At 40.1% G+C, this 15,791-nt stretch overlaps 1 protein-coding gene across 11 annotated transcripts in view; it reads right to left on the reverse strand.

Annotated features, from left to right (window-relative positions):
* Positions 1 to 384: 384 nt before the first annotated feature.
* r3hdm2 (R3H domain containing 2) overlaps positions 385 to 15,791 on the reverse strand; it is a 56,941-nt gene continuing 41,534 nt past the window's right edge. For all 11 annotated transcript variants that reach the window (XM_084349708.1, XM_084349705.1, XM_084349700.1 and 8 more), the window contains 10 exons: positions 15,373 to 15,666; positions 10,299 to 10,434; positions 8,517 to 8,674; positions 7,389 to 7,528; positions 7,023 to 7,123; positions 5,191 to 5,360; positions 4,916 to 5,060; positions 3,020 to 3,114; positions 2,663 to 2,747; positions 385 to 1,978 (listed from right to left, as the gene is read on the reverse strand). In XM_084349708.1, coding sequence (XP_084205834.1) covers positions 1,602 to 1,978; positions 2,663 to 2,747; positions 3,020 to 3,114; positions 4,916 to 5,060; positions 5,191 to 5,360; positions 7,023 to 7,123; positions 7,389 to 7,528; positions 8,517 to 8,674; positions 10,299 to 10,434; positions 15,373 to 15,666 — 1,701 coding nt within the window. In that variant the 3' untranslated portion in view covers positions 385 to 1,601. The remainder of the gene's footprint in view (positions 1,979 to 2,662; positions 2,748 to 3,019; positions 3,115 to 4,915; positions 5,061 to 5,190; positions 5,361 to 7,022; positions 7,124 to 7,388; positions 7,529 to 8,516; positions 8,675 to 10,298; positions 10,435 to 15,372; positions 15,667 to 15,791) is intronic.

The following is a 15,791-nucleotide window of genomic DNA, read 5'->3' on the forward strand; positions in this document are numbered from 1 at the left end:
GGTCTCTCCGCTCTATAAAAAGTGACATAACACAAAATGTGGTGCCATCTATTAGCTTGACACAGGGTGCCATGGTGGTACAGTGGTTAGCACTGTTACCTCACAGCAAGAAGCTCCTGAGTTGATTCTCGACTGGTGCCTCCTGTACTCTCCCACTATTCCCACCCTTCCCTCCCTCTTTCTCTCGACCCAAGCGGTCAAGACAGATGGTCGCCCACCTAGATCTTGGTTCTGGTTTATATGACAATATCAGACATTTTCAAAGTGGTCTCAGACTTTTGGACACGGCTGTACACAATGTGGATTACGGCTCTGTGCAGCTCAGACTACAGAGTCGGTAAGCTTCAGTAAAGTCAAACAAATGAACCACAATGACACAGATGATTTGATAGATTTTTTCTCGACTTTTATATTTTTAAAAACAAACAAAAAATAACAGATTAAATAAAATTTACAGTAGACATATGCAATCATTGTGCACTTTAACTACTTCTTCTTATACGTTCTGCACAGCTGTCAACGAAAAACGCAAACACAATGGGGCGTCGGGGTGGAGCGGGCGGGGATGTGGGGCGGTTGTGGGAGAGAGGAGAGGACCAAAAGAAGTGAGGTAGAGGGCAGTAAGGAGGAAAAAAATGCCGGGGAAGAGGAGAGGAGGGATGAAGAGGGGAGGAGTAAAGGATAAAGGAAGGCCTAAAGTTTTTCACTCAGGGGAAAGAAAGAAAAATCACTGAATATATAGATTTCTTTTATTCCTTACATCACTTATATAAATATATTGAATCCCAAAAAACAAAAAAACAAAAAAAAACTTTTGAGAAAAAAAAAAAAAAAACAGCGCAATACAGAAACCCACAACAGCAGTAAGGCAAACAGAAAGCAAGAGAGGAGAGAGCAGTGAGAGAGTACATGAGAGGGACAGAGGAGCAGAGAAAGAGAGGAGGCAGTATGAGACATGGCAAGAAAAGAGGGGGGAGCGGTGGGGAAAAGCAGAGAGAGTGCGCAACTGTGCGTATGAAAATTTATAAATATGTGAGATTAAGAGACAACTGGGTGACGGAGAGTTGAGGAAGGAGGGAGAGTGTTGGCAGAAAAAGGAGGAACAAGGAGGAAGGGTTGGAGAGTGGAGGGAGGAGGAAGAGGAGGAAAAGGTTTGACTGAGGTCGACTGTCCAGTGTGTTTTTGTTATGTGCTACGTGACCCTGTTGCCTGCGTTTGTGTGTCTGTGTCTCCTCATTTGTATGTGTGTGTATGTGTGTGTGTGTGTGTTTGTATAATGGCAGCACACATTCCACAGCAACAGTGAAACATCTGCTCACGTGTCTTGTGTGCTCTTCTGTTATATAAATACAAAACAAAAACAATGAATAAAAACAAACAACAAAATCATATTTTCAACCAAACACCAGCCACCTCATGATTCACACCTTCTTCCCTTTTATACATTTGACACATCATTTAACTCAAGTTTTTTTTTTTGTTTTGTTTTTAAATTGTACACTAAGAGCAGTCCCCCTCAGTCCTCCTTCCTTTTCCACCACTCCACCAAGAGTCTTTCTTTCTGTCTCTTTGACTTTCTTTCCTCCCCCTCTCTTTTCCTTTCACTGAGAACTGGCTCTCTCCAGCACACGCAGGTCATAGTTCTTTTTGGCGGCCCTCAGTTTGAAGAGGCTGGCCCCGCTGTTGTTAAGTTTGAAGGAAGCACTCTGGGCAGCCATGGTGCTGGGGAACACTGCCACTACCGTGTAGAGGTGAGCAGGGTCGCTGCTGTCGCATTTCGGCCCAGCGGTGGCTCCTGGACCTGAAGGCCCTGCACCGGGACAGGGGCCACAGCCACCTGCTCCTCCTCTGCCCCCCTGGGGCTCCTTCAGCCACTGGATCTTGGCACCACACATAGACAGCTGGTTGAAGAGCTTTTCAGCTTCTGGACGTGAAATCCCCTCTGGCAGGTCCGTTACCTCGAGTACTCGACTCACCACTGGACAAAGAAGAGAGTCAGAGAAAGATAGAAGATGTTAGCGGGCTTGATTTTCCGAGCCATCTTCGTGAGAGGAAAATATGATGTGTTGAAATCCAATAGGACGTAGTAAACTCTCTATTGACAAAAGACACACCCTACTTTTTCTCTGATATGGCTACATGGTGAAGCACAAACCAAGATGAAATCGGCAGGATGAGAGCTAGTTAACTATTAGCAGGCGGTGGGCAGGCTAAGACCAGGCCTCTTTCTAAACGAATGACCACTTTCAATGGTAACCAGGGCATTAAAAGTTAATGTAAGGAATCGGAAATCAAATCTGATGAAAACCTCTTCAGGAGTTTGGTGACTTTGCCCCAAAATTAAGTTATATGTGGGGTCCTCTGTGTGCTTACGTAACATCTCTGCTTCATTTGAGTACAGTTTGGAGGTAAACGTACTTTGAATGCTCATACTTCTAACTCCTAGTCAACTGCCAACTATAGATGACAATAAAGTTGAGTTTAGTTTTTTCTTTGGGCAGTTGTGGGAAGGTGGTGAAAAAACTTAGACTGGAGCCCTGTCTTTAGTATCCACTGACATACAAGACCACCTGCAAGAGTAACAGTACCTGCAGCAGAACACTGTACAATGTCAGCACTGACGGATGTTACGCAGGTCTGTAGTGATGCATCTTTAACTTACCGACATCAGTGGTGCCGAGATCTGTTGATGCAGATTTGAGTGTTTGTTTCTTCCCCCGTGCCCCGTGTTTCATTACTCCTTGGCCCTGAACACAACATAGATATTATGAGGCTCGTTATTAAAATGCAGTTCCACAACAAGACACTAGATGGGGGTATAAGCAATCAGTGTGAGTCTTTGGTAGCTGGGACAGTTGCAACATTGGCTAGTGAGCATTACAGCTTCAATTCACACCTGTTTTACCACCGTATCAACCAATAGCAATACATGGCAACACATGCTTGATTCAAAGAGTATCAAGACCAGTCAATATCCCATGCTTAACATGTAGAAGGTCTGAATTATGCCAGTACTAACCTGATGGGAGCTGTAGGAGGACTGGCCATGCATGAGTGGAGGAGGACACAGGCTGTACTGGAGAGGCTGCCCCAACAGAGAGTAGCGTCCGTCACCTAAACAACATAAATTACAAGTTCAAATTTAGATGATCGATCCTGAAAACTCTTCAGCTTAGAGTTTTATTGCCCCACAAGAGGAAACCAGGGGAACCACATCAGCATGTTTTTTGTTTTTTATCAAACCAGGTCACATTGAAGGGCAGTTCTGGTATTCTTAAATCCCCAGGCCATATTTTTTATTTATCTTTTATTTTACTCTCTTCTTACATATTTTGGTGTCTAAATGAGTAAGTGGTCCAGTAGATCGCCTCAGCGAGCGGCCATGACACGTCTGCAAAAAATGAAACCTGATCCAAAGTACGTCAATTGAAAGTGTTTGTTTTTGCCACTGACAGGCTCAGACTGTTAATCTAAGTTCAGTATGAAAAGGATCCCAGCAGCGACAGACCTTTGTGTAAAAGAGTATGATCCTTTTTGTTTAACCATAAACAGCTGTTACATCACTCTCTTTAAAGCCACCAGACTCCACTGACAAAATTGGTCATTTCACCTTGCAGAGCACGCTTATTGCGTGTCTACCGCAGCCTCGACTGGTTAGTTTGTTTGTGTTAATGTGGTGTTTTAAAGGGTTTGTTCGGATCATTCGAACAGTGTTATAACAAAGATTACACTGATAAATAGCAGTCAAAAAGGGGATGGCTGATGGATCAAATAAGGGTTTGTGGAATTGAATTTACATTCAAGATTTTCTTTCGTCACAATTTGGAGAGTTAAAAGAAAATTGACAAAAATAATATAAAGCCATTAGAAATGGGTCAAAGGGCCTACTGTAGCTCTTTCATTCAGGTGTTTTGAGGATGGTACGGTCAAGACCAGCATCATGGTGATTACATGGGTCTAGACTGACGCAAGACCGTATTTGTACGTGTAATCCTGCATGCCAAACAGTGGTTGTATTTATCAGTAAAGGTATTGTGACTCTGTGTGTAAATATCGGTCAAAGGACACGGACGAGGCAAAGCCATGTGTGGGTGCACGAGGTTTGACTGGGTGCCACAGTGCCTGTCATGTGAACCTGCTGAGGTGAGGTGAACTGACAACCTGCTGGCTCGGGGCCAAAAGCCACCTGACGGACCTGTTTAGAGGGTCACTGTGGAAGTGGGTGAAAAGGTCTGAGCAGGGTAAGCACACAGCTGTAACAGCAGTCTATGTTTATTAACCTGTCAGCTAAAGGAGAAATCAGTTTTAACAACCTGCTTCTTATTTTTGCAGTTTGGGGAATGATTTGTGACGGTTGTGAAAATATGTTTAAATTCATTTCTCAATTCTTCCTCAAATTTTGGGATGTTGCAACATCACTACAACATCACTACAACAGGGATCAAAGAAGAAAGACATTTCAGACGATCACACAACTGCATGTGTTTGTGGGAAGGTTGTGTCCCATTTACATCGTTTGTTGGTCATATTTAAGCAATTAAATGCCTTTATCCCAATCCTGCCCTCTGATGAATATCTGTAAATGTGTTTATCGCCGTTTGTTTCTCTTTCTGCGTGTAAATATGATATAAATGCTATAGGCATGTAAAATTCATAGCTCAGTGCCTAATAAACGTCTTTTTTTAGGATAAAACTGCACATTTAAGAGTGGCCTTTTATTGCTATAATCCTGCTGTTTAATCAAAGCAAAAGAGAAGTGCGCACTAACATGGATTTAAACAAATTTGCTGACAAAGTTTGAAAGAAACCAGTCTTTTGTGTGCACAGAAAAAGTAAACGGGAGCAAAACCAAGAACGGCTGTGCTTATATGATTGATTATTGTATATCTATGTATTGTTCAGAGTTCACTTGTACCTTGAGCTGGTCCTCCTGGCCGGGGAAACTGGGAAATGAGGGGTAATGGTCCCAGACCTGGACAGACACTGCTGACGCTGCCGGAGGGAGACGGGGTGGGAGACTGAGTGGGGGAGGCCAGGGGACTCGTCAGTTGTGTACTGGCCTGGAAAAGAAAGGAGAAGAAAGATATAAAATACTGTGACACATGAGTACTATTTCCATGATCAAATTATAACATCTTCAGCCACCAGGGGGCACCAATTAAGAAGACCTTCATGTGTATTTGCGTGTACCTGTGGAGTGTTGTCAGGTTTGTAGAGTTCTCCTGGCTTGCCGGGCCTCTGCTCTATGCTGTAGTACTTGCACGGGTTCCACTGGACCAGAGGGGGGTTCTGGGAAGGCTGTGGTCCATTGGGGACGCTGAGCTGCATGACCATCACCCCAGGCCCGGGAGGCGGTACGCCTGAGAGAGCAGAGACAGACAGACAGGCACACATGTAGATAAACAGGGGATTTATGACATTAAATAGTGACTACTGATGGTTTTAAAACAACACTGACAGTTTCTGGTTGATCCGGTTGAATTCCTGGTTGATGTATTGCAGGTAAGTGTAAAGGCAGAAAATGTGACCGTGATTCATCACAAAGATAAAAATATGAGGAAAAGGGTAATTCCACTGACGGTGACATACTCAAATTACAGTCTTTCATTCCATTTAAAATGGAGATTTTGAAGCTTTGCTGTTTGTGTTCCTGTGAATGTTTCTTGTTCTCAGTTCTCTTAATCTCAATGAAACCTCCTGATTAAATAAAGATTCAATTCAATTAAACAATTCAAACTTTCAGGAAAAATTGAGAGTCATTGCCAGAAATATTATTTTGTAAAAGTATAAGTACTCATTTGGACTTTCCCTCTCTGTGGCTCGAGTATAAATGTAAGTACAAAAGTAGTCGGTTTTATCTTGAACAACAGGTAAGAGCAGCAGATGAGTAACAAAGCAAGCATTACAGAGCAAGCACAATGGTAAGCATTAGAGTTGGAGTTGAACACGTTATCTACCCTTCAGATTTTGAAGTTGAAGTAAATGAACTAATCAAAACTGAACAAAACATTTTAATGGCTTTAAGGTCTGATATGACCTGCAGACAACCTGTAATTCACACGACCATGAAGCCTTGTTTCCTGGTTCAAGATTACCATCTGGTTTACCTGCCAGTATCACAGTTTAAGCTATCAAATGCCAGAAGATGAACTGGATTCATTATTACAAACATGTTAAATAAACTGCTGACAACATCTTGTAAAACTCAAGAAGACTGAAAGTTTCAACACATTATTGAATTTAGTCTCAGGCCAGGGAAAGTTTGAGAACAGAGCGTGAAATAAAAATCTGTTTGTGGTCAACAAATAAACATACACCTGAGTAAATGGGACAAAATGGGTCAACGTTGACTTAAGGCCAAATGAAAGCACGAGGTTCTTTGTGAAAGTTTTCCAGGACTTCTTCAAACATTCCCTTTTCCCGATTTACGAGTTTGACATGAACCCTGTGTGCCTCTGTATCAACTTTCCCCTCAATACCTTTCACCTGGTTTCAAAGAATTGCAAGTTGGATTTCACTGAATTGCAAAATGTACTAGGCATGGTCGCAAATTAAATACAATGAATTAAAAAACAAAATTAATTCTTAAGGAACCAAAAACAGAACGGTGCATCACCATCATCCAAAATCAACTCAAAATCGATACTTCAGTGTCAGTGTTCAATTTTGTTCGGATATGAAAGAGAGTCTGAGAGAACTGGTGCTGTAAATTGTAAACAGATGCCCCTCTTAAAAAAATGGTTTCAGATATTTGTGGTTAAAATCTACCCATGGATAAAATTGCTGGATATTGTTATGATTTTAGCAAAGTAATGACAGATGTAGGCATATGTATTTTCGACAAAGGAAAATATAAGAAAATAAGTAAATAAGTTTTTGAGGTGCATTTGAATGCACCATGTGAACCCTCATCCACAGGAAAAGGGAATTGGAAAACCTAATTAAAAAAAACAAAAAAACTAAAGTAATGTTCGTCCTATTTACTAATGACCATGTAAGACTCTCTTGATGCAATGTCTCACCTGAATATTGCTGCTGCAACTGTTGAGGGTTGCAAGGGGACGGCGACTGTGTGATTTGATACTGCTCAGAGCTGGGGGGCTGCAGGTAACCTACTGATGGGCTGCAGGACACACACACACAAAATGGGAGAGAAAATAAAAACACTGAAAGGTAATTCACACGCAAACAAGATGATATCCACACAACTCTGCCAGAAAATACATGTCATGTATGTGAGGAGAAGCTCCCACAGTCATAACTGACTATCATGATTATCGCTGTGCCAAAAGTTTATGTTTAATGCAAACATAAATTTAAGCTCATTAGAAATGTTTTCGATGCTACTGCCACCCCATTTATTTGAATATTTATTCATTCGTACATACCTTGTGCTATTCTGCTGTGTGGGTGTGATAACACTGTAGTAGACAGGCATGGGTCCCTGAACAGACTGGCTGACTGGTACCATCACCTGCTGCTGGTACTGCTGCTGCACCACCTGCTGATTTTCATTTCCCACTGGTACCTAGACAAGTGTCAAGGGTCAAGAGAAAAGACACCATTTCAGAAAAATGAAAACAGAGAAAAAAGAAGAGTAATAGAGAAGGATTAACTTGTCATTTTTTCACAATTTAATAAAAACAAACGTCCATTTTAGCTTGTTCTGTTTGTGAGGGTTTGGAATAGTATTAACATTTTCTTCCATGCAGGAATGACGACTGTTAAAATAACAGACGGGAAGCTCGCTCCCTCTGTTACTGCTTAGCACATAGCTACACAGCAGTTAAATCATCGGCTCGGTCTTCATTAATAACAGTGTTTAAGGATCATACCAATGTTCTGCATGACTTTTCTCATTTAATTATTTGGATTAAAAAATAATACTCTGAAAGTGTAGCTGCCACTTCTTGTTGTGCGGTGATGTGTTTATGTGCTGGACTGAGCAGCTGTTTAAATGGCCAATAAAATTCACAACCTTTTAGATGAGGTCCATCTTTGCTCATTGTTTTTCCTCCTAACAATATCAAGATGTTACACTGTATTATGAAAGCAGTCCTTTTTGATGGCCAACAGACAGGCTTAACAGCTTCACACAACCCATAGGCACACCACGCATAAAATATAGTTAAAATTATTTGATTACGTCAACTCAAGCCGAATCCAAACTATCAGCTGAAGAAAACAAGCCATAAAAAAAAATGTGCAAATTTGTGTACTTTTATACCGTTTACTTGATGTGTTTTTGTTGCAATTGTATGACTCGACTGATTATTGATTAATGCTGGAACTGAACATTTTTGGGGTCATTTAACTGGTCAGATTCAATGATTGAAGTGTGCACCAGATGGAGCTGTTTAACCTGAGAAGATTAGCCACATATTTATGGATCCTGCTGGGCCTCAAGTTTTTAGATCACCACACAAGGTCCATCTACTTAACAATGACAATAAAAGTGTTATCTTTGTTTCCTTTATTAATTATGTCCTATACAGCTGACTTAAAGCCGTCGATACCTGATATGATGTCATCTGCGGGTACTGAACCATTATGCTTTGCATTTGTCCTCCCATGCCTGCCCTCTGGGAATTGAGCAGACCAGGGTTTTGGGGCTGCTGCACACCCATCATGCTCTGGTAGCTCGGCTGCTGGCTGGGCATCATGGTCTGGAGACCTGGCGGCAAGAAACAACAAGTGGAGCAGTGAAATTAGAGAGGGTTGATAAAGGAAGAGGAGAAAAAGAGTAGAAAGGTAGTTGAGTCCTTGTACAGCAGGACAGAAGTAAAACTGACTTCAGCCAACAGACCAGAACAACTTACAGGTTATGGCGGTCTAAGTTATCTTAACTCAAAGGCCAAAATCAAGGCGACTTGGAGATGGTACACGAAACCAACAAATAACCCTGGACTGTCTTTATATATATTGTTAGGTTTGTATACCGTTTACCTTGTTTTCATAAAAAAGAGGATGTCAGTAGCACAAAATCAAGGGTTTTGCAGTATAGAAGTATTTGTGAAGGTACTTCAAAGGATTAAAAAGTTAATAAGAGTTTTAAAAGTGAAACAAATAATAAATGCACCATTATAGATAGTATAGTGTTATAGCAGTTCTGGTACATTTTTGTTTGTTTTTATTTATTTGTGTCAACAATTGTGTTTTTGTTTCCATTATCATAGCTTTAGGTAGTTGTTTTTTGTGCGAAGGTAGACCAATTTAATGGGTGTTTTATGTGTAAATTTATTCACTTGATTGCTATGGCACAAATTTAATTAGTACTTTTTGTTTTGTTGTGAGAATGAGAACCACAGGAAGACTAGCAACCACTTTGTGGAGGCTAATAGGGATCCAATGAATTATAAAGAATAGTTTTAGAGAGAAGAGAGAAAGAAAAAACAAATTCTATTATTGTAGCTTCTTAATTGTGAATATTTCAGGTTTATTTACTCCTCTATGACAGTAAACTGAATATCTTTGAGGACCTCATCCTGAGATCTGGGAAACATTGATCAACATTTTACACATTTTTCTAACATTTTATGGATCAAACAAATAATTGATTAATACAAAAATGATCAGCAGATTAATTAACAATTAAAATAATCAGTATTTGCAGCCCTAATTCTGACTGGAATAATCAATAAATGGTCTCAGTTTGCATGTTTAATATTTCTTTAAGTATAAATCTTCACTATCACAAAACTCCGGGCAGCTGTCATGGTGTGATGGTGCATGGTCTGGCTGACGCTATGTTCATGATCCAAGTAGATTTGGCAGGCTTCTGCTGTGAGCCAGAGTCCATACAGGTTGTCAACACTGTCTATCAGTCACGTACTGTATAAACACACAGCCAACCTTCACAGATCCCAAATGAAAGAGGTTGAGGGATAAATCTGTCAATGTTCTCCATGAAAAAAAGGGAAAAGTTCTATTTTGGTCAGAGCATATTTGACTTGGCAGAGCAGTGCAGAGACAAGTCTTCAAATCAACCTTTCACCTGAAAGCCAGAAAAACACCAACTGCTGAATCATACACAGGTTTAAGTCTGAGTATAGTTATAAAATCAAGTGGATGCAAACAGTGTATTAACTTGTCCTGCAGAAATTTTGGAGGGTGCTCCAAATAAGTTCAAAGATGTGTACATCTCAATAAAATATTAAACATAAGAAAGACAGTGTGTTAATAGCAAACACTGATATTAATTCTTTACGTCGTTATCCATCTCCATCCATTCATCTATAAAGAGCTGGGGTAGGGTTTATGATAGAACAGTGAAGTAGAGCATAACAAAATAGACTGACCTGACTGCTGTGTGGGCTGAGGTATGGGTTGTGTGCGCTGGGCAGGATAAGACACCTGGTGGGACATGGGCTGGGGCACACGATACTGCTGGCCTGAGCTGGGATACTGACCAGGAGGGTAGTACGACACCTGTATCTGAAGAGAAACAACAAACAAACTATTTAGAGAATAAATACATACACAAAGATGAGAGAAGATTAATCAGTGATTTAGATTAGCTTTAATCTCTTTCACATTTGGCCCAGGGAGAATACGAAGGTTTCTCCTTTCACAGACTCATGTTGAAAACCCCAGACTTAGCTGGTCAGTAAGGAAATTACTTTCGGACATGCTAGATAAAAATGATATTATATATTGGTGTTTGGAATGAGTGAATTTTGTTTCTGTAAAAGAATTGAGTTCTTCAACTCTTCTATTTTTGAATATTTCAACTTTTAAATGCAACTAGTGGGTTACTTTTATAATCTGTAGTATAATCTGTCCACATGATTATTTTAAGTTCAGTTAGGGGTAGACTATCTGACTAAAAAAATATTATAGTGATCTATTTAACTGCAATCACAATCCATGATGTAAATTGTGTTTTTTTTTTCTAATTTCAAAATGGCCCATAGACTTTAATCAGAATTGTAATAGTCTATGAATTTCTCCATTTGCACTATTAAAAACACAATATTGCATTACAGATGGGTTTTTCCTGGCATAAGCTTCTCATCCGCCACGTTGCAAGCTAGAATGCACGTTGCAATTTGCATCACCATTAGGTTGGCTATTTGTTTATTCACATAGCGCAGATCTGCTCGTCAATGAGGTTACACGTATTTTGGAAACAGAAGTAAGAGGACATTAAATACTAGGATATTTCACCAATTTGAAATTAAAGTAGACTGGGACACCTTCAAGATGGATAATGATCCAAAATTGGTAGATCAAATAATCAAATAAAACAAGTCACGCGATCCATTGCTAACCTAAACAGAAGCCGGACTTAATTCTGAGCTTCCTTCCTTCCCTTCCCTAATCTGTGAGAAACACTGCAACATCCAGAGCTGTAAGTGTCAAACATTGAAGCTTGCAGCTTATACAACTGGGCTAAATGTATAAATACAGAATTTCCAAAAGAGATTTCAAACGAGCAAACAGAGAGGAAGTTGAATGTTAGGAGGATCGATAGTTCCTGCCTCCACCTTCATCTGCATACATGACAACATTCAGCCCATCTAGAGGCTGCAGCGGTGTCAATATTTGCACTCCTGTTACACCGTCGACCACCCACACATCGAACAACACAGTGCATCTTCCTCTCCCAGCCAATGCTGTTTATACAGGTATAGAGATCTAAGAATGAGGATAACATAAGACGGTGTGTAGGGTGATGAAAGGCATGAAAAGACACTGTCTGCATAGGTCAGAACTTGGAACTACAAAATAAAAGCACACGAAATGAAGGCTCTAAAAAGACAGAAAACAGTTGTTGTTTTTTTACAATGCAGCAACATGGCAAAACTATTTGTAAGACTGACAATAGTAAATCAGCATTAATGGTCTCTAAGTTAAGTAAAGCACATTATAAAACATATAATGTGCATCTGATTGCAGCGAACACTCTTTTGTCAATCACATCTACTCTCATCTGTTACATCACCCATTTACAAACGGTTTTAACCGGATACTGCCGACTGCAGACTCCCTTCATATGGCACGACTCGATTGCCAATTTAAAAAAACATTAGTTACATCACCTATTAAAAACTCTGCGGAACAGACCATCTTCCTTTAAGACTTAGCCTCAGAGCAACATTACATGGCCTAATGTCTCCCACAGGGTGTTTAATGGCCAGGTCAATTTAGTTCTCTCTCCTCAAATGAATTATAATAACTACTTTATGGATTCAAGTAAGAGCCTGAGGGAGGGGAGGAAGAGTGTGAGTGACAGAGAGTGAGAGAACTCATTATTGTCACCGCCTCTGCATTCGGAAGAAAGTGACAGGCTAGCCGACTGACTGAGACAGAGCCTGTGAAGGTGACGCACACGGAGCTCAAGGTTTACAAAAGAAGGATCATTTTAATTTGTGATTTTATGGCATTTATGCTTCACTGGATAGCTCTTATGGTATTTGAAAGTTTCCTTAAATAAACTAATGATGAAGGAATAATTTTCTAGAGTTTAATGAAGCTGCTCTTTCATGGAAATGTGTACTTTCCCTGTAATTAGTACCAAATTACATCGTTCTTTCTGGCAAACTTATTAAATTTGTAGAAAGAAAGAGGAGAGAAAGAGTGGAGACAGAGGTATGATGTGACACTGTATTTGAATAAAGATGCATGGGATTCCATCTTTGTGCCACAGCTGGACACTATTAAATACAAATAATGTATTTAATGAGAGTAGAGCTCACCTGAGCCATTGTCAATTAAATCAGTTATTACTTCCTTGTACCAGGAAAGCCATTACTCACTTAGAAACAGCGTGACGCTGTTATAACTGTGCTGCTGTGCCACTATCGATTTGAATTGCACTTTAAAGGTCACAATTCGATCCGATTCTCATTTTTTAATTCTTCTTTAAGAAAATATGCATATTTTAAAACAGCTTGACAGCTCCAACTGACTTTTTGCAGGTTATAGTTTGGCAAGTCCAATTAATATTCACCAAAACTAAAGATTCCAGAGATTAACAAAAAATACCACCCAGCTGGGATTAAACAATAAACAAAGAAAAAGAAGATACATTTAGTTTGTTACAAAATCCGGCTTCTCTAATCTGTCCCCAGTAAACCTTCTTCCCAAACAAAAGAAAGAAGGATCTCTGAAATGGAAAACCAACCAGTCAGTTGATCGTCTTCTTGCACACAACTGTGTGTTGGAAGTTAGAAGGTTACCGGTAAGCTAGCTGTGCAGTCTTTGAAGTGTTGGGGTGGGTGGGGAGAAAAAAGGATTCCTGGGAGAATCACTGATCCTGCTGTTGACTTCCAATGATCCAAACTGAAAGCTTATTTCGATCTACAATAAAAATCAAGACACCCCTACTTCTTTATCTCTCTAATCTTATTTTATAACACAAACAGAACCAGAAAATGTAGTTCTGTGGCTTAGTTGCGATGTTCATGTCTGATAAACTTCCCTGTACACTTTATCCAAATGACTTTCATTGGTCTCTCTCTTTTTCCATTATATTAACTTAACAACAGCGAGACAACTGTCACACAACTGTTACATAAAAGAAAGCAATCAAGTTTCACCTCTGTAACTACATGTTAACAAGTTGCAGTGATGATCACACTGTGCACCCTTCTCTTTCATGAACAAATCTTTACATTAACACTCATTAATATGAGGTGTAAGGAACACGATCTTCCACAGTGGCAAACATCTGAGGGAGCAGATGCAGGAACAGTCTGACACGAACAGAGATTGTGTCCGCGTGTTGGAAACTAATTCAAATTTAAAGGAGAAATGAACACTTAAACATATTTCGCACATAAATAACATGGATGGAATAAACTACTTTAATTCTTCCAGACACTTCCAGACGTCACAGATCCCTTTATAAAATCATCAACACTCAAGTCCTCTGCTTGAAATCTAACTCAAGTATTTTACAAAATACAGTGGTGAAAAAGCTCTAAGGTCCAGGCTGTTCAACCTTTTTGGATGTGGGGACTGGCAAAGTAGCAAATAATGTACTAATGGAGGGTTTGGGTGGTTGGTGGTGAGGGTCAGACCAGACCCCTTTTAAAGATCCTTTCTAGAAATGTTTTAAGACAAACGAAAATGTGGTCTGGTAAATGGCTAAAATTATATAGAGCTTTGACTTGCCCTTTGGCATGTGGACAGGAGGAAGCGGTGATCGAACGGTCAATGGGATTTTGAACACTTTACTTAAAATCCATCATATAAGATAATGTGTAGATCATCAGTGCAATGATAATTTTGTCCATATGTCCTACACCACATATATGAGTGTTGTCAAAAATATCGATATTGAATATTTGAAACTGTTTCATTACTCATTTTCCACATTGATACTGACACCAGCTGTGTTTTCCTGCCCTCTCTTCTCTCCAACAGCGACACACGAACAACTGCAGTGTTCACATATTCCCACTTCCTCCCACTGTTCCTTACATGCTGTTGTTCTTAACCCACAGTACACAAGCCTTGTTATACTTATCTTTTAATACAAATCTAAAATGTAACACCCTCAATATTGTGTCAATGCTTACCTGTGAAAACATGGTATTGAATATTTAAACTTTCAAATGTATTGTATAGAACTTACACATTCCAGTATCATGACAACACTACCACACATATACTGTTAAATTAATTAATATTGTACACCGATTTAATAATCATCTACACACTTCAATGTACTAACAACTACAGCACCGACCAACATGGTGATCCTGCAGCAAGTGCTTAAGTCCAGAAGTCAGGACTGCACTTCAGATCGACTCCGAGCAAGCCATTTCTCCTCAGTAAATGTGACCTCCAATCATTTTAACTGCTTACATTTTAACTGTAGTGGAAGTCAAAGTGCCATCTCTTTCCTTGACTACAAGGACCTGTGTGAATTTTTAATGCTCTAAATTATTTCTTAGGCTTATGAAACATTTATAATGTCTTGCTAAACAAGGAAATCCTCTGCACATGTGGAATATTAAATTGTCCCTTTCAAATAAATTTCAGTTGTCCTGTATGTCGGCCCCAGAACAATGACACATTACTATCTGTGTTGCCTCTCATGTATTCAAATGGTCCCTAGGTAGAATCCTCTGAATTCTGCAAGCCTGACTTGCAACAGAAGTCATAGTCGCACAACCAAATACTGTATTACAGCAGTTCTTGTTGACCTGGGGCTAATTAATGTTAGAGTGATACTAGAGAAATACACCTATCACATGGTAAAGGCAAAGTATGCTAAAAAGACCAGAGTCGCAAAATTATATTAAGTGCTTCACAGGTGTGCTACTGTACTTTCTAGGAGATACACATCTTAAAAACATATGAGAACTGGATTTCAACTAATGTGTCATGTCTTTAACTCACAACCTGTGAAGAACAATGTACCTGTTGTGGTGGAGGGGGCTGCATGTAGCCTTGTGGAGGGGGTGGGGCCTGCATGACGGGCTGGGATGGAGGAGGTGGTGGAGGTGGAGGATGGGGGTGTCCAGTGGCAGGCTGGTAGCCAGACGGAGGTGGCATAGGCTGACCCGTGGTAGCCATGATGTAGCTGGTCTGAGGAGGGGGATGCTGGGACAGAACCGTAGGAGGAGCCTGATACATTGGGGGAGGCTCAGGGTTCTCACTGGAGCCCTGCCGACTCAGCGTCATCTGGCTGAATTGAGGCGCCAGCTCTTCTCCCTGGGAGGAATAGGAACAATGTCATTGGTGGGTTAGTGCCACCACAATGAAGAGTATATTCAGCATGTGGGATATAATGAACAACTACACATAACTCTTAAATGGCAGTTCTCTTAAACAGGTAC

The sequence above is a fragment of the Pagrus pagrus genome (assembly GCF_965226575.1).
Source record: "Pagrus pagrus genome assembly, chromosome: 3".
Taxonomy (NCBI): domain Eukaryota; kingdom Metazoa; phylum Chordata; class Actinopteri; order Spariformes; family Sparidae; genus Pagrus; species Pagrus pagrus.